General features: G+C 46.4%; 1 protein-coding gene across 13 annotated transcripts in view; it reads right to left on the bottom strand.

Annotated features, from left to right (window-relative positions):
- LOC140424010 (girdin-like) overlaps positions 1-21487 on the bottom strand; it is a 695300-nt gene that overhangs the window by 75939 nt on the left and 597874 nt on the right. For 11 of the 13 annotated variants that reach the window (XM_072507832.1, XM_072507831.1, XM_072507835.1 and 8 more), the window contains 3 exons: positions 16973-17065; positions 16484-16692; positions 13526-13609 (listed from right to left, as the gene is read on the bottom strand). In XM_072507832.1, the coding sequence (XP_072363933.1) occupies positions 13526-13609; positions 16484-16692; positions 16973-17065 (386 nt within the window). The remainder of the gene's footprint in view (positions 1-13525; positions 13610-16483; positions 16693-16972; positions 17066-21487) is intronic. The other 2 variants (XM_072507838.1, XM_072507843.1) reach the window with 1 other exon arrangement.

Here is a 21487-nt window from a genome sequence, read left to right as displayed (position 1 = left end):
AGCTGGAGTTTGGTTGCTGTCAACGGAAAGGGTGGTGCACCTGCTACGATGTTCGAAGGGAGTTTTTTTATGAGCATGAGGAAAATGCTAGTCGCTTGTTGTCGCACCAGTTGAGGTGTCGGACAGCCTCTCAGGAGTGGTCTCTGCCCTGGCCAAGGTTATTGAGGCATTTGAAGCGTCTAATCGGAGCCTACGAATTGGAGTCCCCGGAGGATGGGTTGTTAGCGTTAAGAGTTTTGGGATAATTTTTTGCTATTCTGGTGGTGGAACAGGAGAAAAGGGAGGAACTGGAGGCTCTTCCGACTTTGGAGGAGTGTGAGAGCATTGATTGATGGGTGGCAAGGTAGCACAGTGGTTAGCACTGCTGTTTCACATCGCCAGGGACCTGGGTTCGATTCCCGGCTTGGGTCACTGTCTGTGTGGAGTCTGCATGTTCTCCCTGTGTCTTTGTAGGTTTCCCCTGGGTGCTCCGGTTTCCTCTCAGAAGTCCCGAAAGACGTACTTGTTTAGCACACTGGGCTAAATAGCTGACTTGTAATGCAAAACAAGGCAGCAGCGCAGGTTCAATTCCCGTACCAGCCTCCCCGAACAGGGGCTTTTCATAGTAACTTAATTGAAGCCTACTTGTGACAATAAGTGATTATTATTATGTCAGTTGGACATTCTGAATTCTCCCTCAGTGTACCCGAACAGGCGCCGGAATGTGGCGACTAGGGGGATTTTCACAGTAACTTCCATAAGACCATAAGACATAGGAGCGGAAGTAAGGCCATTCGGCCCATCGAGTCCACCCCACCATTCAAGCATGGCTGATTTTAACTCCATTTACCCGCTCTCTCTCCATAGCCCTTAATTCCTCGAGAAATCAAGAATTTATCAACTTCTGTCTTAAAGACACTCAACGTCCTGGCCTCCACCGCCCTCTGTGGCAATGAATTCCACAGACCCACCACTCTCTGGCTGAAGAAATTTCTCCTCATCTCTGTTCTAAAGTGACTCCCTTTTATTCTAAGGCTGTGCCCCCGGGTCCTAGTCCCCCCTGCTAATGGGAACAACTTCCCTACATCCACCCTATCTAAGCCATTCATTATCTTGTAAGTTTCTATTAGATCTCCCCTAAACTCCAATTAATATAATCCCAGGATCCTCAGACATTCATCGTGTGTTAGGCCTACCATTCCTGGGATCATCCGTGTGAATCTCCGCTGGACCCTCTCCAGTGCCAGTATGTCCTTCCTGAGGTGTGGGGCCCAAAATTGCTCACAGTATTCTAAATGGGGCCTAACTAATGCTTTATAAAGCTTCAGAAGTACATCTCTGCTTTTATATTCCAAGCCTCTTGAGTTGAATGACAACATTGCATTTGCTTTCTTAATTATGGACTCAACCTGCAAGTTTACCTTTAGAGAATCCTGGACTAGAACTCCCAAGTCCCTTTGCACTTCAGCATTATGAATTTTGTCACCGTTTAGAAAATAGTCCATGCCTCTATTCTTTTTTCAAAAGTGCAAGACCTCGCACTTGCCCACGTTGAATTTCATCAGCCATTTCTTGGACCACTCTCCTAAACTGTCTAAATCTTTCTGCAGCCTCCCCACCTCCTCCATACTACCTGCCCCTCCACCTATCTTTGTATCATCGGCAAACTCAGCCAGAATGCCCCCAGTCCCGTCATCTAGATCGTTAATATATAAAGAGAACAGCTGTGGCCCCAACACTGAACCCTGCGGGACACCACTCGTCACCGGTTGCCATTCCGAAAAATAACCTTTTATCCCAACTCTCTGCCTTCTGCCTGACAGCCAATCGTCAATCCATGTTAGTACCTTGCCTCGAATACCATGGGCCCTTATTTTACTCAGCAGTCTCCCGTGAGGCACCTTATCAAAGGCCTTTTGGAAGTCAAGATAGATAACATCCATTGGCTCTCCTTGATCTAACCTATTTGTTATCTCTTCAAAGAACTCTAACAGGTTAGTCAGGCCTGACCTCCCCTTACTAAATCCATGCTGACTTGTCCTAATCCGACCCTGCACTTCCAAGAATTTAGAAATCTCATCCTTAACAATGGATTCTAGAATCTTGCCAACAACCGAGGTTAGGCTAATTGGCCTATAATTTTCCATCTTTTTCCTTGTTCCCTTCTTGAACAGGGGGGTTACAACAGCGATTTTCCAATCCTCTGGGACTTTCCCTGACTCCAGTGACTTTTGAAAGATCATAACTAACGCCTCCACTATTTCTTCAGCTATCTCCTTTAGAACTCTAGGATGTAGCCCACCTGGGCCCGGGGATTTATCAATTTTTAGACCTCTTAGTTTCTCTAGCACTTTCTCCTTTGTGATGGCTACCATATTCAACTCTGCCCCCTGACTCTCCGGAATTGTTGGGATATTACTCATGTCTTCTACTGTGAAGACTGACGTAAAGTACTTATTTAGTTCCTCAGCTATTTCCTTGTCTCCCATCACTAGATTACCAGCGTCATTTTGGAGCGGCCCAATGTCAACCTTTGCCTCCCGTTTGTTTTTAATGTATTTAAAGAAACTTTTACTATCATTCCTAATGTTACTGGCTAGCCTACCTTCATATTTGATCCTCTCTTTCCTTATTTCTCTCTTTGTTATCCTCTGTTTGTTTTTGTAGCCTTCCCAATCTTCTGACTTCCCACTACTCTTTGCCACATTATAGGCTTTCTCTTTTGCTTTGATGCATTCCCTAACTTCCTTTGTCAGCCATGGCTGCCTAATCCCCCCTCTGATAACCTTTCTTTTCTTTGGGATGAACCTCTGTACTGTGTCCTCAATTACTCCCAGAAACTCCTGCCATTGCTGTTCTACTGTCTTTCCCACTAGGCTCTGCTCCCAGTCGATTTTCGTCAGTTCCTCCCTCACGCCCCTGTAGTTACCTTTATTTAACTGTAACACCTTTACATCTGATTCTACCTTCTTTCTTTCAAATTGCAGATTGAATTCTACCATATTATGATCACTGCCTCCTAAGTGTTCCCTTACTTTAAGATCTTTAATCAAGTCTGGCTCATTACATAACACTAAGACCAGAATGGCCTGTTCCCTTGTGGGCTCCATCACAAGCTGTTCCAAAAAGCCCTCCTGTAAACATTCAATGAATTCCCTTTCCTTGGGTCCCCTGGCAGCATTATTTACCCAGTCCACCTGCATATTGAAGTCCCCCATGATCACTGTGACCTTGCCTTTCTGACATGCACTTTGTATTTCGTGGTGCATTTTGTGCCCCCGGTCCTGACCACTGTTAGGAGGCCTGTACATAACTCCCATTATGTTTTTTTTGCCTTTTGTTGTTCCTCAACTCTACCCACACAGACTCCACATCATCTGACCTTATGTCGTTTAGTGCTATTGATTTAATTTCATTCCTAATTAACAAGGCAAACCCGCCCCCTCTGCCCACCTCTCTGTCTTTTCGATAGGTTGTGAATCCCTGGATGTTTAAATGCCAGTCCTGAACCCCCTGCAACCATGTCTCTGTGATGCCTACCACATCATACCTGCCAGTCACAATCTGGGCCACAAGCTCATCTACCTTGTTCCGTACACTGCGCACATTTAAATATAGCACCTTTAATTCTCTATTGACCGTCCCTTTTTGTTTTCTTAGTGTTGTGGACCTTGGTTTACTGAGCCTTTCCATACACTGTGTCATATTTTGTGGGATGGGGACTATCGTAACCTCTCCTGAGTTTTGTCTTTTTGTGCTTTTTTGTATTCCTAAGCAGCTACGCTTCCCACTGATTACTTCACCTCTTGGTTCCCTGACTTTCCCTTCCCCCCCAATCTCTAGTTTAAAGTCCTATTGACCACCCTATTTACTCTTTTCACCAGAACACTAGTCCCAGCTCGGTTCAGGTGGAGACCACCCCAACGGTATAGGTCCCCCGTGTCCCAAAACTGTGCCAGTGTCCCATGAAAAGGAACCCCTCTTTCCCACACCACTCTTTCAGCCACGTGTTAACTTCCCTTATTCTTGCCTCCCTATGCCAATTTGCGCGTGGCTCGGGCAGTAATCCGGAGATTATGACCCTCGAGGACCTGTTTTTTAATTTGAATCCTAGCTCTTTATAATCTCTAAACAGGTCCTCTTTCCTAGACTTGCCTATGTTGTTGGTACCGACATAGATCACAACAACTGGATCCTCCCCCTCCCTCTCCAGTATCCTTTCAAACCGGTCAGAGATGTCCCGCACCCTAGCACCGGGCAGGCAACATACCATGCGGGACTCTTTATCCTGCTCACAAAGGATACTATCTATCCCCCTGATAATAGAATCCCCTACAACTACAACTTGCCTATTTACTCCCTTCCCTTGAATGGCCTGCTGAACCATGGTGCCTTGGTCAGCTGCAACTTCATTGCAGTGTTAATGTAAGCCTACTTGTGACACTAATAAAGATTATTATTATGATGATACAGTCTGGGAAGGTCTTGGGGCCGAAATTATGAGAAGTTTGCCGGATTACTAGCCCCAGTGCTGCATGAGATGCTTGAGGATTCTCTGACTCAGGGGCTGTTGCTGGCCACATTAGCGCAGACATCAATTTCCTTGATCTTAAAGGATAAGGATCCAATGGAGTGTGGGTTGTATCATCCCATTTCATTACTGAACGCAGATGCAAAATTGTTGGCCAAGGTCTTGGCTAGATGTATGGAACCCTGTCTCCCAGGGGCCATAAAGGAGCAGCAGACAGGGTTTGTTAAGGGAAGACAGTTGTCAGCCAATGTTCGTTGTTTGCTCAATGTTGCTTTGTCCCTCTCTCCCTGAGTCGGAGGTGATTATCTCACTTGATGCGGAAAAGGCATTTGATAGGGTAGAGTGGGGCTATTTGTTTGAGATCTTGGGGAGGTTTGGCATAGTGAGAGGGAGAAAGGTGAGAATTCACGAGGGGCGAATGTTAGAACTTGTAGAAACAGGATAAAAGGATTGTCAAATGAGGGACATTAATTAATTTAATAATCTTTATTGTCACAAGTAGGCTTACATTAACACTGCAATGAAGTTACTGTGAAAAGCCGCTAGTCGCCACATTCTGGCACCTGTTGATGTACACAGAGGGAGAATTCCGAATGCACAAATTACCAACATGTCTTTCGGGACTTGTGGGAGGAAAGCTGAGCACCCAGAGGAAACCCATGCAGACACGGAGAGAACGTGCAGACTCCTCACAGACAGTGACTGAAGCCGGAAATCGAACCTGGGACCTTGGTGCTGTGAAGCAACAGTGCTACCCACTGTGTTACCGTGGGTACACGGAAAGAACTGTTGCAGATGTAAAATATAAGAGAAACAAATCTTCACAGAAAAGGTTACAAATAAAATGTTGCAAATATGGCTTAAATAGTACGTGAGCACATGCTAGTTGATATTCCGGATGATTTCTTCCGAAGAAGTATTCACATAGGAGGACAAATGCAACACTGCCTCTCTAAATTGCAATATCTTCGGAGAATTAGTGATTTCAATATACAAGAGTTGAAAGTTTTAGACAATCTAAGCAGGCTTAAAACAAATACATTTTTGCAGATAGATGGTATTCAAGATTTCTGAGAGACTAGGAAGGAGACTGAAGGCAATTATGAAAGAATCATTGATGGTACTGGAGGAGTTACAATTAAAAGATATTTAAGGGAAGTAAAAGTTTAAGAGTACCAGATAGAATGAAAACATCTGATATAAATGTAACTAAGATGAAGAGTGAGGGCTGTTTGTTATGAGATGGTCACCAATGAGAAAGCTACAGACAATAGAGGAATGAAGAAATTCAAAAAAATTCTGCCATTCAGTAATTTTAGAACACAAAATTTATGGTAGAATAAAGTACAAGGGTTATAAGAAGACAAAGTTTTTGGAGATGACTAAGTATCAACACCAAAAATGAAGCCGTTGAAAGTGAAATTGAACTATATGATGGCACGATACTCAGTGAGACGACAAATTAGTCTGACAGCCTAATGCAATGGCAAGAAGGAAGCTCTCGAGTTCCATATCATAGATGGGATGCAACGGCCATTCATCTCAGCTGGAGCACGTTTGAAGCTTGGGCTGAGAACCCTGAACGTGCCAACAGACAGAGCAGAAAAAGAACCTAGAGAGAAAGAAACAAAAGACCCAGAACGAGAGAGACCGAAGACCCCATAGAGAGGGAGATAATATTCAAGTATGCCACAAGATGGTTGCAGACCACATTAGTGCAAGAAATGCGCAAGCTGAGCATAAACATGTACAGAAAAATGTTCACATCAGAGTTGAAATGGGAGATTTGAAGGGCATGATTCTAGCTGAGTAAATATCAGTGAAACTACATGATAAACTGAAGTCTTGAATGAACCAAGCTATGTGAGATCAGAACAATAACATTTCACAGATGGTGCGAGGGTGAAAGAACGACCACAGTTTCACTGGTGGCAACTCAACCAGATATACAGGCATAACCGCAAGCATATTTGCTCAACTAGCGAAGCTGCCCTTTCACCACAAATTGGCTGGTCAGGGAGTAGGGATCTCACCAGCTGTACTGAGTATGGGACTACCAGAAATCCCATATGTCCACGTGTCCACAACAGTTTCAATGGAAGAACAAAAGTCACAAAGGCAGCAAGGGCCACAGGAATGACTCTCTCTGGACAAAGAACTACACCCAGAAGTACAGTCAATATGCACATTAAGAGGCCTGCATAATTTAAAGAGGGTGTGTGCAATGCATGTGTAACAACTGCCTAACAGAACAAACCATTGGTAATGCATGAGAACAGTGGGTGTATGCCGGTTAACTTGGGTACTCAGTCATACAGAATTGTGCATGCCCAAAGGAGTTTTTTGTTCATTAGGAAAAGGGGATTCTTGTATCTTTTGTTTCATATGAAAAGGTGGATGTTTAGGTTTTGAAATGTAACTAGTCTGACTGACACTTCTGGCTTTCTGCAGTCATGTGACTATGCCAAGAGGTTGTCTCTGGAGGTAGACATCTAAAGGTTCTCACCAAGTACACAATGATGAAGTACAGCTGTCCTTGTACATGAAATAATAACAACCAGATAATCTACTTTTGTGATGTTGAGCATTTTACCAGAATACCATGAGAAACTCCCTTGCTCTTCTTCGAACAGTGCCCTGGGATGTTTTATGTCTACCTTCCTGAGAACGTTGACTGGTCTCAGTTTAATAACTCTTCCGGAAGATGACATCTCCTACCAGTGTAGTACAGAATGAGTGTTTCATGATAATGTCAGCCCATATTTTCTAATCAAGAGTGTAATTTTACATTTTGCAGACTTGGTAGGGTGATGGGCAGGATAGTTAGCAAGTTTCCTGCTGATCGATGGGGTAGGTTCTCATGCCCGATCTTCCACTTAAAAGCTGATAAATTAAGCATTGGTGAAATGCTCGCTGAATCACTGATTCATCTGCTGGCTCTTACCACATGGGGTCAAAATTCCTGACACCCTATTTTAAACTGCATCTAAACACATGTTCAGTCTCTGTAGGTCAGCTGTCCAGTGTGGCTGACTGATATGTCCTCCAGGAGAAGCAATCCCTTAGCATCTTGATTCAGCCAAAACTCCCTAGTGAATCTCCTCCTGGCCATGCACGAACGCAGAGATGTTATATTCCCCAGGGATGATAAAAGGAGGGTGATAAGCCTAAAACAAAGGAAGTGTTAATAACAGTGTTGAGGATTATAGAAATTTCTGATGGTGGCATAAAAGTAAGATAGCAGAATGTATTGACAGGAGAACAAAGGTCATTGCTCAGTGAAAGCAGAACTAAAGAACAAGTGACAGACAACCCTGTGGGAGAGGGGGAATGTGTTGCGACAATTTTACAGAATATGTCAGAGATAGTCTTAGGTTAAAAATGTTCATAGTTGGCTTCCGGGTGCGGCGATGACCAGCTAAGTCGCACGTTTCGGCAGCTCCCGTTGGAATGGACTTTTGGGCTCTTGATAAGAGCCCCAACGGCAATTTTAAACGGCCAAAATCACTGTGCGGTGAAATAGAAGGGAATCCCCCCGGATATTGATGGAAAAAGGAGAGGATAGCGGCAGGATTGCAGTGGATCCTTCGGAGCAGCGGCAAGGAAGGGAAGCTCGAAGCAAGATGGCCGTTCGATATGGGGCATGGAGCAACAAGAGTTCCTGCAGCGCTGTGTGGAAGAGCTGAAGAAGGAGGTGTTGGCCCCGATGCTACAGGCGATTGAAGGGCTAAAGGAGGCGCAGAGGACCCAGGAGCTGGAGCTTCGGGTCGTGAAGGCAAAGGCTGCTGAAAATGAAGATGAAATTCAGGGCCTGGTGGTGAAGACAGAGACGCACGAGGCGCAGCACAAGAGGTGTGTGGAGAGGTTGGAAGCCCTGGAGAATAATTTGAGGAGGAAGAATCTAAGAGTCTTGGGTCTTCCCGAGGGCGCAGAGGGGGCGGACGTCGGGGCATAGGTGAGCACGATGCTTCACTCGCTAATGGGATCGGAGGCCCCGACGAGCCCTTTGGAGGTGGAGGGAGCTTATCGAGTTATGGCGCGAAGACCAAGGGCAGGAGAAATACCTCGAGCCATAGTGGTGAGGTTTCACCGCTACAATGACAGAGAGATGGTTCTAAGATGGGCGAAGAAAACTCGGAGCTGCAGGTGGGAGAACGCGGTGATCCGCGTATACCAGGATTGGAGTGCGGAGGTGGCGAGAAGGAGGGCAAGTTTCAATCGGGCTAAGGCGGTGCTTCACAAAAAGAAAGTGAAATTTGGAATGCTGCAACCGGCGAGACTGTGGGTCACATACCAAGGGAAGCACCACTACTTTGAGATGGCAGAAGAGGCGTGGACATTCATAGTGGACGAGAAGCTGGAATAGTCTGGCGAGAGAAAGAGCTTCTGGGACAAAGTGGTGGGGTGACTATGTGGGACGAGGAAGGGGGGGGGGGGGATGATTTTTCAATTGTTAACTCTTTAATCCTGTAAATTTTCTCTCTTCCCCTCGTTTGGGGGGGGGGGGAGGAGTATGGGGAACTGTGGGCGCCGGTGGGTAGGAAAGCGGGGCTGAGTGGGAAACGCGGGCCTCGTTTCCGCGCTATGGTAATTATGGCGGGAACAGGAACGCAGGAAGGTGGGGGCCTCGCACAGTGAGAGGCCGAGGGCAAACGGGGAAGCCGAGGTCAGCCAGAGTTCGCTGACTTCTGGGAACAACATGGGGGGTGTAATTACGCTAGAGGGGGATCTAGCGGGGGAGGGGAGCTAACTGGGTTGCTGCTGCTAAGGGGAAGGGGGAGCTATTATGGGGCGGGGTGGTCGAGGCGGGAGGGCACCGTCGGTGGGATATACGGGTACGTGGGAACCAGGTGAGGAGCTGGGGTAAAAAAGGGGATGGCTAATCGACAAAGGGGGGGGGTAAAGAGCCCCCCAACCCGGTTGATCACGTGGAACGTGAGAGGGCTGAATGGGCCGATTAAAAGGGCGCGGGTACTCGCACACCTAAAGAAATTTAAAGGCAGATGTGGTTATGTTGCAGGAGACGCACCTGAAATTGACAGATCAGGTCACACTACGCAAAGGATGGGTGGGACAGGTGTTTCATTCGGGTTTGGATGTGAAGAATAGGGGGGTGGCTATTTTAGTGGGGAAACGGGTACTGTTGAGGCAAAGACCATAGTGGCGGACAGTGGGGGTAGATACGTGATGGTGAGTGGCAGACTGCAAGGGGAGGCGGTGGTTCTGGTGAACGTGTACGCCCCGAACTGGGGTGATGCAAACTTCATGAGGCGTATGTTGGGGCGTATCCCGGACCTGGAGGCGGGAAAGTTGGTAATGGGGGGAGATTTCAATACAGTGCTTGATCCAGGGCTGGACCGGTCGAGGTCCAGGACCGGGAGGAGGCCGGCAGCGGCCAAGGTGCTTAAGGACTTCATGGAGCAGATGGGAGGAGTAGACCCTTGGAGATTTATCAGACCTAGGAGTAAGGAGTTCTCATTCTTCTCCCATGTTCACAAGGTATATTCACGGATAGACTTTTTTGTCCTGGGAAGGGCACTGATTCCGAAGGTGACAGGGACGGAGTACACGGCCATAGCTATCTTGGACCACGCTCCACACTGGGTAGATCTGGAGGTAGGAGAGGAAAAGGAACAGCACCCACTCTGGAGAATGGATATGGGCCTGTTGGCGGATGAGAGGATATGTCTAAGGGTGAGGGGGTGTATCGAAAGGTACTTGGAGCTTAATGACAATGGAGAGGTTCAGGTGGGAGTGGTCTGGGAGGCGTTGAAGGCGGTGGTCAGAGGGGAACTGATATCCATAAGGGCACATAAAGGGAAGCAAGAGAGTAAAGAAAGGGAGCGATTGCTGAGAGAGCTTCTGAGGGTGGACAGGCAATATGCAGAGGCACCGGAGGAGGGACTGTACAGGGGAAGACAAAGGTTACATGTGATATTTGACCTGCTGACCACGGGTAAGGCAGAGGCACAGTGGAGGAGGGCACATGGAGTGCAGTATGAGTATGGAGAGCAGGCGAGTCGGTTACTGGCCCAACAATTGAGGAAGAGGGGAGCGGCGAGGGAGATAGGTGGGGTGAGGGATGAGAAGGGAGAGATGGAACGGGGAGCGGAGGGAGTGAATGGGGTGTTTAAGACATTCTATGAGAGGTTGTATAAGGCTCAGCCCCGGGAAGGGAAGGAGGGAATGATGCATTTCCTGGATCAGCTGGAATTCCCGAAGGGGGAGGAGCAGGAGAGGACGGGACTGGGAGCACAGATTGATGTGGAGGAGGTGGTAAAGGGGATTGGGAGCATGCAGGCGGGGAAGGCCCCGGGACCGGATGGGTTCCCGGTGGAATTTTATAGGAAATATATAGACCTACTGGCCCCGCTTTTGACGAGAACCTTTAATGAGGCCAGGGAAAGGGGGAAGTTGCCCCCGACTATGTCGGAGGCGACAATATCGTTACGTTTGAAGAAGGATAAAGACCCGCTGCAGTGTGGGTCCTATAGGCCCATTTCCCTTTTGAATGTAGATGCTAAGCTCCTGGCCAAGGTAATGGCGACGAGGATAGAGGATTGTGTCCCGGGGGTGGTCCATGAGGATCAAACTGGGTTCGTTAAGGGGAGACAGCTGAACACGAACATGCGGAGGCTGCTAGGGGTGATGATGATGCCCCCACCAGAGGGGGAGGCGGAGATAGTGGTGGCGATGGATGCCGAGAAAGCATTTGACAGGGTCGAGTGGGACTACCTGTGGGAAGTGTTGAGGAGATTTGGTTTTGGTGAAGGGTTCATTGGATGGGTACAGCTGCTATATAGGGCCCCGGTGGCAAGTGTGATCACAAACAGGCAGAGGTCTGACTACTTCCGTCTTTATAGAGGGACGAGGCAGGGGTGTCCCCTGTCTCCGTTACTGTTTGCATTGGTAATTGAACCCCTGGCCATAGCACTGAGGGGCTCCAGGAAGTGGAGGGGAGTACTCAGGGGAGGAGAAGAACACCGGGTATCATTGTATGCAGGTATCATTGTATGCAGATGATTTACTGCTGTATGTTGCGGACCCGGTGGAGGGGATGCCTGAGATAATGCAGACGCTCGGGGAGTTTGGGGAATTTTCGGGGTACAAATTGAACATGGGGAAGAGTGAATTGTTTGTGGTACAGCAGGGGAATAGAGGATTTACCGCTGAGGAGGGTAACAAGGGATTTCCGGTACTTGGGGATCCAGATAGCCAGGAGTTGGGGAACCTTACATAGGCTTAATTTAACACGATTGGTGGAACAGATGGAGGAGGATTTTAAGAGATGGGACATGGTGCCCCTGTCACTGGTGTGGAGGGTGCAGGCGGTCAAAATGGTAGTCCTCCCGAGATTCCTTATTGTGTTTCAGTGCCTCCCGGTGATGGTCACGAAGGCTTTTTTCAAGAAGATCGAGAAACGCGTTATGAGTTTTGTGTGGGCTGGGAAGTGCCCGAGAGTGAGGAGGGGGTTCTTGCAGCGTAGCAGGGAGAGGGGGGGACTGGCACTACCGAGCTTAAGTGAGTACTATTGGGCCGCCAATATTTCAATGGTGTGTAAGTGGATGGAAGAAGGGGAGGGAGCGGCGTGGAAGAGATTGGAGATGGCGTCCTGCAAAGGAACCAGCCTACAAGCACTGGTGACGGCACCGCTGCCGTTCTCCCCGAAGAAATACACCACAAGTCCAGTGGTGGTGGCAACACTGAAAATTTGGGGGCAGTGGAGACGGCATAGGGGAATGATGGGAGCCTCGGTGCGGTCCCCGATAAGAAATAATCATAGGTTTGTCCCGGGGAGAATAGCCCAGCAAACCACACCCACATGTTTTGGTCATGCCCGGCACTGCAGGGGTTCTGGGTGGGGGTGGCGAAGGTGCTTTCAAAGGTGGTGGGGGTCTGGGTCAAGCCAGGCTGGGGGCTGGCTATATTCGGGGTTGCAGAAGAGCCAGGAGTGCAGGAGGCGAGAGAGGCTGATGTTTTGGCCTTTGCGTCCCTAGTAGCCCGGCGAAGGATACTGCTTATGTGGAAGGAAGCCAAGCCTCCGGGCGTGGAGACCTGGACAAACGACATGGCAGGGTTTCTTAAACTGGAACGGATAAAGTTTGCACTAAGGGGTTCGGCTCAGGGGTTCACCAGGCGGTGGCAACCATTCATTAACTACCTCGCAGAACGATAAAGGAAATGGGAAGGTAACAGCAGCAACCCAGGGGGGAGCGGGGGGGAGGGCTCAGATGGGTCCTCAGGGGTGTTTTTGTAAAGATATTGGTACTTGGTTATGTATATTGAATTGCTGATTTTATTATTTGGGAGAGCTATTATTTTTGTTATGGCAGTTGCCATTTAGTTTATATATTATTTATTTATTTGTTAAAATACGGTCACGGTTATTTATATTGTTTTGCTGTTGTAAAAAGGGGAAAAACCTTTGTACTGTTTTGTATGGCCGAAAAAGTTGAAAATATATATATTTTTTTAAATGTTCATAGTTCATTCTTTAAACTATTTCACATACAAATGATTTAACATAGTTGAGGTCCAGATAAACACAAACAGCAAAATATTACTTAACTACAATCATTTTGTCTGTATGAAAATTACAGCAATTATTATAGTGCAGATTCTGCATTATATCTCCCAACTTTATTATTTGGAATGATAACCACCCTTTCCTGAAGCTTGAGATCTGGTTTGAAAATTATACTGGATTATTGGTTCTTCTGAATTGGTTACATCAGTTTTCCTTTATCCATTTATGGGGGAAAAAAAACGTTATAAGCTCCTTATATAGTTATATAATAATGCTACAATGAGGACATATTTATAAATATTTGTTATGTGTGTGTGTGTATATATATATATCCGATAATGACATAAAATGGATTAAGGTTTAAATATGGTGTTAGGACAAATGTATAAACAAAGGCACATACAAACAGAAATGTAGGGACTAATTAGTAAGGGTTAAGCAATGAAAGCTTGAGCAGCCATTTGAGAAGCTGAAGTTGAGAGTCTTACACATGGAGCGACGGTAGAGGGCCTTCATTTTGTCTTTATCCTTCGGTCTGTTCCTCAAAAAGGGCAACTTTTTCAGTGCAGCCACTTTTATGTCAGAGCGTGTGATATAAACGAAATTGGTAAATGAAAACAAAGAGGGAGGGAAAACAGATGGAAGTTAAATGCTGAAACTAGACAGAAACAAACATGCTGCCTCAGTTTCAGTGGATTATTCTAGGCTTATGACTCCTTTACAAATTTTACTATGTTTCTAGTGAATGGAACTGCTTCTATAATGTGTGAAGTACAGTACATAATGTTTGTCATGACTCCATATAGATTAATACCAAATAATCACGGATTTGAGGTGGGAAGGATGGATGCGAGTGTCTGGGATTGGGAGAGGGGATTAGGGAGTTGAAGGATTTGTTTCTGGGTGGGTAATTTGCGAATTTGGAGGAGCTGAATGAGACATTTGGGCTGGCATGGGAAGAGAGCTTTCAGTGCATGCAGGTTTGGGACCTTGCAAGGAAGGTCTTTCTGACTGTCCTGATAGCGTCTGCCTTCTTGTTGCTAGTGGAGTTGCTGTCAGTGGAGCGGGAGGATGGGGGGAGGTTGGAGAGAGGGGTCGTCGCGACGATTTATGGAAGGATTTTGGAGGAGGATAAGGTGTCAATGGAGGGGATCAAGGCTAAGTGGGAGGAGTAGGGGGTGGCGTTGGAAGAGGAATTGTGGTATGAGGTGCTGCAGAGGGTGAATGTCTCGACCTTGTGTGCGAGGTTGGGGCTGATACAGTTGAAGGTGATGTACAGGGTGCACATGACAAAGTCAATGATGAGCCGGTTGTTTGAGGGCTGGAAGACATCGGTGAGTGGTGTGAGAGGGATCCTGCTAATTATGTGCATATGTTCAGGTCCTGGCCGAAATTGAAAGGTTTTGGACGGCAGTTTTAATGCCGTCTCGGGGTTTTGCTGTAGATGTGGAGCACAGTCCCCTGGAGGCCATATTCGGGATGTCAGACTGGCCGGAATTGCAGACGGGTGGGGGGGGGGGGGGGGGGGGGGGGGTGCGCGCAGATGTTTTAGCCTTCTCCTCGCTGATTGCTCTCAGGTGACTTCTGTTGGGGTGGAGGTTAGCTTCTGCATCCTGTGCCTCGGCGTGGTGGGGAAGGGGGGGGGGGGGGGTGACGTGTTCCACAGTGTTGGGGTTTGTTCATTCTGCCATTTGGAGAGTTGGTCACCGTCGACTGTTTGGGGGGATTCTTATTGGGTGGGGGGTTTAAGGTGTTGGGTGTGTTTATTTTGTTGTAAAATGTTGAAAATTGGGATAAAAATACTTTTTTTTAAAAATAGATTAATACTAAATGTCTACAACATTAAATAACCAAGATCTAACACAATGTTTTAATAAAGTTTAACATTGAGAGTTTATCAAAACAAAAAATTCAAGTATTTCTTTACAAATTTTTAAAGAACAATGAACATGTAAGGAACAATGAACATATCAGTTTGCGATCAAATTTCGAACTGTTCCTGAAATTTGATTTCTTAAATTCAACACTAAATAGGTTCAATATTAGTTTTACAACTCGTATACCTTTTTTGTTTTACATTAACATATATTTACACTTGAAACAAAAACAGAGAAAACAGGTAGAAATCAGTGGGTCTGGCAGCATCGTAGGGAGAGAAAACAGTTAACATTTCCAGTCTGCATGGCCCTTCTTCAGAACTAAAGAGAGGAAAATGTGATTATATAAAGGGGTTTGAACAGCTGGAACGATGATTAGTGGGAGTTGAGAGAAATTGCAACAAAGATGCAGCAAAACCGAAGAACAAGGGCCTGGTGGCTGGGTGGGGAAGGAGATGAAGAGGTAGGTGTTGCATCTTTTGCGATTGCAAAGAAAGGTGCCATGGGAAGGGGATAAAGAGCTGGGTGTGATGGAGGAGTGGACCAGGGTGTCACAGAGGGAGCAGTCCCAGAGGAACGATGACAGGAGGGCAAGAGGAAGATGCGTTTTGCGGTGTGATGGTGCTGGAGTTGGTGTAAGTGGTGGAGGATGATCCTTTGAATGTGGAGTAGAAAGTGAAGACAAGGGGGACCCTATCATGGCTCTGGGAGGGAGGGGAAGGGGTGAGGGTAGAGGTGTGTGAAATGGGTCGAATCCAGTTGAATGCCCTGTCAGCCAATGGGGTGGGGTGGACCTCGGTTGAGTAAAAAGCCAGACATGTCAGAATTGCCATTTTCAAAGGTGGCATCATCAGAATAGATGCGACAGAGATGGAGAAACTGGGAGAATGGGATGGAGTTGTTACAGGGGGCAGGGTGTGGGGAGCTGCAGTCGGGGTAGCTGGGGGAGTTGGTGGGCTTATAATAAATATTGGTGGTCAGTCTATCACCAGAAATGGAAACAGAGAGGTCATGGAAGGGAATTATCAGAGATGAACTACGTGAAGGTGAGAGAGGGGTGGATATTGGAAGCTAAAACAATACATTTTTCCAGGTTCAGGTGTATGAAGCAACAGCAATGCAATAATCGATGTAATGGAAAAAGAGTTGCGCGAGCAGGCCTGAGTAGGACTGAAACAAGGAGTGTTTCACAAAACCCATAAAAAGACAGGCATAACTGGGCCCATGTGGGCACCCATGGCCACACCTTTTATTGCAGGAGGGGGAGGAAAGTTGAAGGAGAAATTGTTGAATGAGAGCAAATTCAGCCAGGCGGAGGAGAGCTCCTATGAATCACTGTTCCATCTGTTCCCTCTTTTGTATAATCACATTTTCCGCTCTTCAATTCTGAAGAAGGGTCAGGTGGACTTGAAACGTTAACTCTGTTTTCTCTCACTACACATCCTGCCAGACCTGCTGAGTTTTTCCAGCTTTCTCTATTTTTGTTTCAGATTCCGGCATCTACCATATTTTGCTATTTTAATATTTACATTTGATGTTGCTTCAAAGCAAAAAGTTTAGTATACTCACTGCTACTCTTCTTAGCTGTCTGACCATCTTCAAGAGAGTTAGAACCCACAGAAGAGCTATCTTGACTATCTTGATGAGGCAGTTGAAGGAATCCATCACTTGATTCTGATCTGGTTGGGGTGCCTGTCAGAGATTTAATGCGTTCTCGGTTTCCCTCCTTTTTGTGTTTAATTAACTTTTTCATCTTTATTGCAATCCAATTCCCTCGTCTGGAATAAAAGAACAAATCTCTGCATCAACAGTTTCTATAAACCGACGTGCAAGAAGACAAATAGTCTCATCACATAGTAACTTGTGTTTTTCTAATATATTCTAACTAAAGTATAGTCCTGATTAGAAGAGCAATGGTCAAAACATCAAATGTACAAAGTGCAATTTGATAATTTTGAATGCATGGTTAAAACGTGTATTAATGAAATGAGAATTAATTGCAACTACACATTTCTACAGTCGAGGATTTCACTTCCTTCAAATACATTTTGTTCATACCTTCGAGGGGGTGAAGGTTCGTAGAATTTATACTGATCCATAATCTTCTCTTCTAGTTTCTCCTTCTGTCGTCGTAGTTCATTCAGTTTATCACTTTAGGTTAATGCAGCAAGGAAAAATGATCATTCATGGTTTCAATTTGTATTTATACACCAAGATTCAAAGCAAGTTCTTTAGCTGTATTCAAAACACTTAACTTATATCAAATATACTTGGTTTTCTAATATTTGTCAATGTCTGAAAATATCGGAACGGGAGTGGCATGAGATGGAAATAGAATAAAAGGTTCATTAAAAACTTGTTCTAACAAAGAAGAATGGTAAAATTCAACTTTCCCTTGAAACTACGTGGGTGTGCAACCATACAGAAATCGTGAATGTGCTGCTCAGAGAACAAATAAGCACAAGCACCATTCCCTTTAAAATGTCTGCACGTGCGGCCGTGCAATAATCTTAAAGGGATATTGCAGTGCAACAAGCTGGCTGCACACCACAAACAAAAGTTATAGGCAACAGTGGTGGGACTCCCAAATTTAGAACTTCCAAGATGTCAAAGAGCTATTTTTTCCCCCCATTTGTTCATGGGTCATGAAGTTCCCATGTGCCTGCTAACATTTATTTTCTGGGTGTAGTACGAATTTGAAAGGTATAATAGCAGGAGCATTGGTTGCTACAGTGCATTTTGTAGTTGGTACATACTGCTAACATGTTGCACTGGTGTTGGAGGGAGCGAATGATTAAGCTGGTGCCAATCAAACAGGCTGTTTTGGTCAAGCTTCTTGAGTGTTATTGGAGCTGCATTCTTCCAGGCAAGTAGAGTGTATTTCATCAAGATAGGCAGACTATGGGAGTCAGCTGAGTTACTTGCTCCAGAATCCCAGTCTCTGACATGCTCTTGTAGTCAGTTATTCATGTAGCTGGTTCAGTTAAGTTTCTGGTGAATGGTGATCTACAGGGAATTGATCGTGGGACCATACAGAGTAAGATAAGGCAAACAAAAGGAAGCTGATATCAGATACCAAGAGTCAATATCGCAGAATATCTGCAGTAGTACAGAAAGTGCAGGGGAGAAATTTTTTAAATGAAAGCAGGAAAACAAAGAGGGCGAAAAGGGAAAGAAATTGGCAAGTAAAATCATGGAAAACCTGAAGATGCTTGTTCGTAAATACCTACGGATAGATTACAGATTGATTAGAGACCAAAATGGCAACATGTGTAGGGGTAAAGACATGTGTATGGTTCTGTGCATGGTTCTTTAAAAATACTTTGGGCGGGATTCTCCGTTAACCAACGATGAAATCGGGCAGAGAATAGCTCCCGACGCAAAAGTCGCGGCAGTTGCCAATTTGATCCAGAATTGCGATGCTCCGTTACCTCGAAAAAGACGTCAATGCGATGCAAGCCGCACGTACTCTAATCACATTTTGCATATCATGTGGGCCCATCCGCGATTCTCCGCCTCCGATGGGCCAAGTTCCCGACGGCCCATCTGTCACCAAACTGGTGTGGTGGCTGCTGAGAGAGAGAGAGAGGGCGTACGGACAGTGTCCAGGAAAGCCATACTTTGTCGGCAGTCGTGCCGCTGGTCGGGGGGCTTCTGTCAGGGCCAGGAGGTGGGCTGTGGGGTCGGGGTGGACAGGTACGCAACACCATTACTGCAGCCGGCAAGGCAACCATGCGGCTGCGCATGCCGCTGACAGCCCACTTTAAACCTGGTGCCCTGGGTCGGATAGGTGACCTCCCAGGGACACTTCCCTGCGTGCCCTCTGACCCCAGCCGACCCATCAGCTGTATGGCCCTCCAGCACAACCTGTCCCATCTTTACAGCTTCGATAAGTGTGTGTGTGGGGAGTGTATGTTTATGCGTGGCTGCAGCTTGTCAGCCCTGCCAGTGTCCATCACAGACCCGTCGAATCCCGCACTATTTTTCATGGGATTCAATGGTGATCCAGGCACCGCCAGTGCTAGCCCCTCACCGGTCGCGGGATCGGTGCAGGTGCGCCGCCGATTTTCCTGTCCTAGAAGCCCACAGATTCTCCGTTGACGTCAACACTTAGTCACAGAAACGGAGAATCCGGCTCATTGTGTCTGTATTCACAAAAGAGGGAGATGATGCTGACATTATACTTAAAGAGGAGTGTGAAACAATGGATGGTATAAAGAGAGAGAAAATGTTAACGAGTTTAGCATCTTTGAAAATGGTCACTAGGCCAGATGTAATACACCTCATGCTGCTAAGTAAAGCAAGGTAGGAAATAGCAAACCCTTCGACCATTTTTCCCAAATCCATCTGGCTACAGGCCTGGTACCAGTGGACTCGAAATTGCTAGCATTGTACCACTTTTTTTGAAAAGGGTGGAAGTGATAGGTTTCATAATCAAAAGTTAGTTACCTTAACCTTGGTGGTGGGAAAATTACTGGAAACATTTCAAGAGGAAGATTGCAAATAGTTTTTTTAGGAAAGCATGGATGAATTAAACATGAAGGGGGGGCGATTCTCCGATATTGAAGCCAAGTGTTCGCGCCGTCGTGAAGGCGAACAGGGCCCGGGCACGACCTATTCTAGCCCCCATAGGGGGCTAGCACGGCACTGGAGCAGTTCACGCTGCTCCAGCCATCTAACGCGGTGCCAAATGGGCGCCGTGCCAACCCGCGTATGCGCAGTTGGGCCAGCTCAATCCCACACATGCGCAGTTGGGCCAGCTCAATCCTGCGCATGCGCAGTTGGGCCGCGCCATCCTGCGCCTGCGCGGGGAACTTCTTACGTGTGCCTGCCCCGACCCAACATGGGGTCGGTGTTCGGGGGGGGCAGAAGAGGCCGGACAGCCGATCGGCGAGTCCCGTTCGCGAGCCAGACCCCATCGGAGGCCCCCCCCCCCCGGTGAAGGAGCCCCCCACAGGCCGCCCCCGAGCGTTCCCGCAGAGTTCCCGCTGGCAGCAGTGTCTGACGAATATGATTTTTTTTGAGGAGGTAACAGGAAGGACTGTTGAGGGTAGCGCATTTGATGTCGTCAACATGGGCTTTAACAAGGCTTTTGACAAGATCTTATATAGGAGACTGTTCAGAAAATATAAACCCAGGGGATTCATGTTTTATCCAAAATTAGCTCTGTGGCAAGAGGCTCGGTCAAGAGCTGTTTTTGTGACAGGTTGTATTAAAGTGGGGTTCCATCAGTACTAGATACCTGTTTTTTTCTCCTGGAATTTACAGTGCAGAAGGAGCCATTCGGCCCCTGGAAGAGCACCCAACCTAAGCCCACACCTCCACCCTATCCCCGTAACTCAGCAACCCCATCTAACGTTTGGACACTGCGGGCAATTTAGCGTGACCGATCCACCTAACCCGCACATCTTTGGACTGTGGGAGGAAACCGGAGCACCCGGAGGAAACACACACAGACACAGGGAGAACATGCAGACTCCGCACAGACAGTGACCCAAGCTGGGAATCGAACCGTGGTCCCTGGCGTTGTGAAGCAACAGCGCTAACCACTGTGCTTACTGTGCCGCCTCTCGTGGTTTTCATGGAATATATCAGCGATTTAGATTTAAGTGTAGGAGTCGTGATTTGAAAAGTTTGCAGATGATCAAACAATTTACGTACAGTTGATAGTGAGGAAGAAAGCTGTAGACAACAGAAAGATCTCAATGGACTGTCAGTTGGGCAGAAAAGTGGCACATGGAATTTAACCTGGTGAAATGTAGGGGGGGGCAACCAGAGCAAATATGGTATGATGGTGAGAAGTGTAGAAGAATAGAGAGACCTTGGAGGTTTATGAAGGTAGCATGACAGGTAGATACAGCGGTTAAGACAACAGGTAGGATACTTTTCTTTGTTGACCGAGACACAGAATATAAAAGCATGAAGGTTATATTAGTATAAAACACTAGTTGGCCACTGCTTGAAAACTGTGTACAGTTCTTATCACCAAATTACAAGATGGATATGGTTACACCAGAGAGGGTATAGAACAAATTTATGACGATGTTGCCCAGAATGGAGAATTCTAGCTATGAGGAAAAATTGGATCGGCCATGATTGCTTTCTTTGTGTTATTCCGTACCTTTTGTTTAAGTAGACAAAATTCAAAATCCCAGTTACATACTGAAAGAATAAAGCTACTAGATTATATGGTTTAAAACAAAAAATATTTTACTACACGAGAGTCAAAAAAGCAAACACAAAAAAGCAAAGTAACTATCGTATCCTCTAACATTCAGAATTAACACGAGTTAAACATGAATTAACAGGCAAACTGTGGTTGAATATAAATTAGGAATTAAACATTAAATGGCATTAAACTAAGACATCTTACAAATTGGCTCCGAAGCACACCATGATTTAGTGATTATGTTCAGTCACAAAGCCCTTCAAACTATTTTCCTCACAAACAATTTCAGTTCTGATTATCCTAGGAGCTAATCCGGTCCCCAACTAACAGCAGCACACAACCAAATTCCATGGGCAAGGTCTTCACCAAAAATGCCACATGTCTGGGACTTCTTGTGATGGTGA

The sequence above is a fragment of the Scyliorhinus torazame genome, chromosome 1 (genome assembly GCF_047496885.1).
Source record: "Scyliorhinus torazame isolate Kashiwa2021f chromosome 1, sScyTor2.1, whole genome shotgun sequence".
In the NCBI taxonomy this organism is placed as follows: Eukaryota; Metazoa; Chordata; class Chondrichthyes; order Carcharhiniformes; family Scyliorhinidae; genus Scyliorhinus; species Scyliorhinus torazame.
Note: the sequence above shows the minus strand (reverse complement) of the source record. Positions and strands in the feature narration are given on the sequence as shown.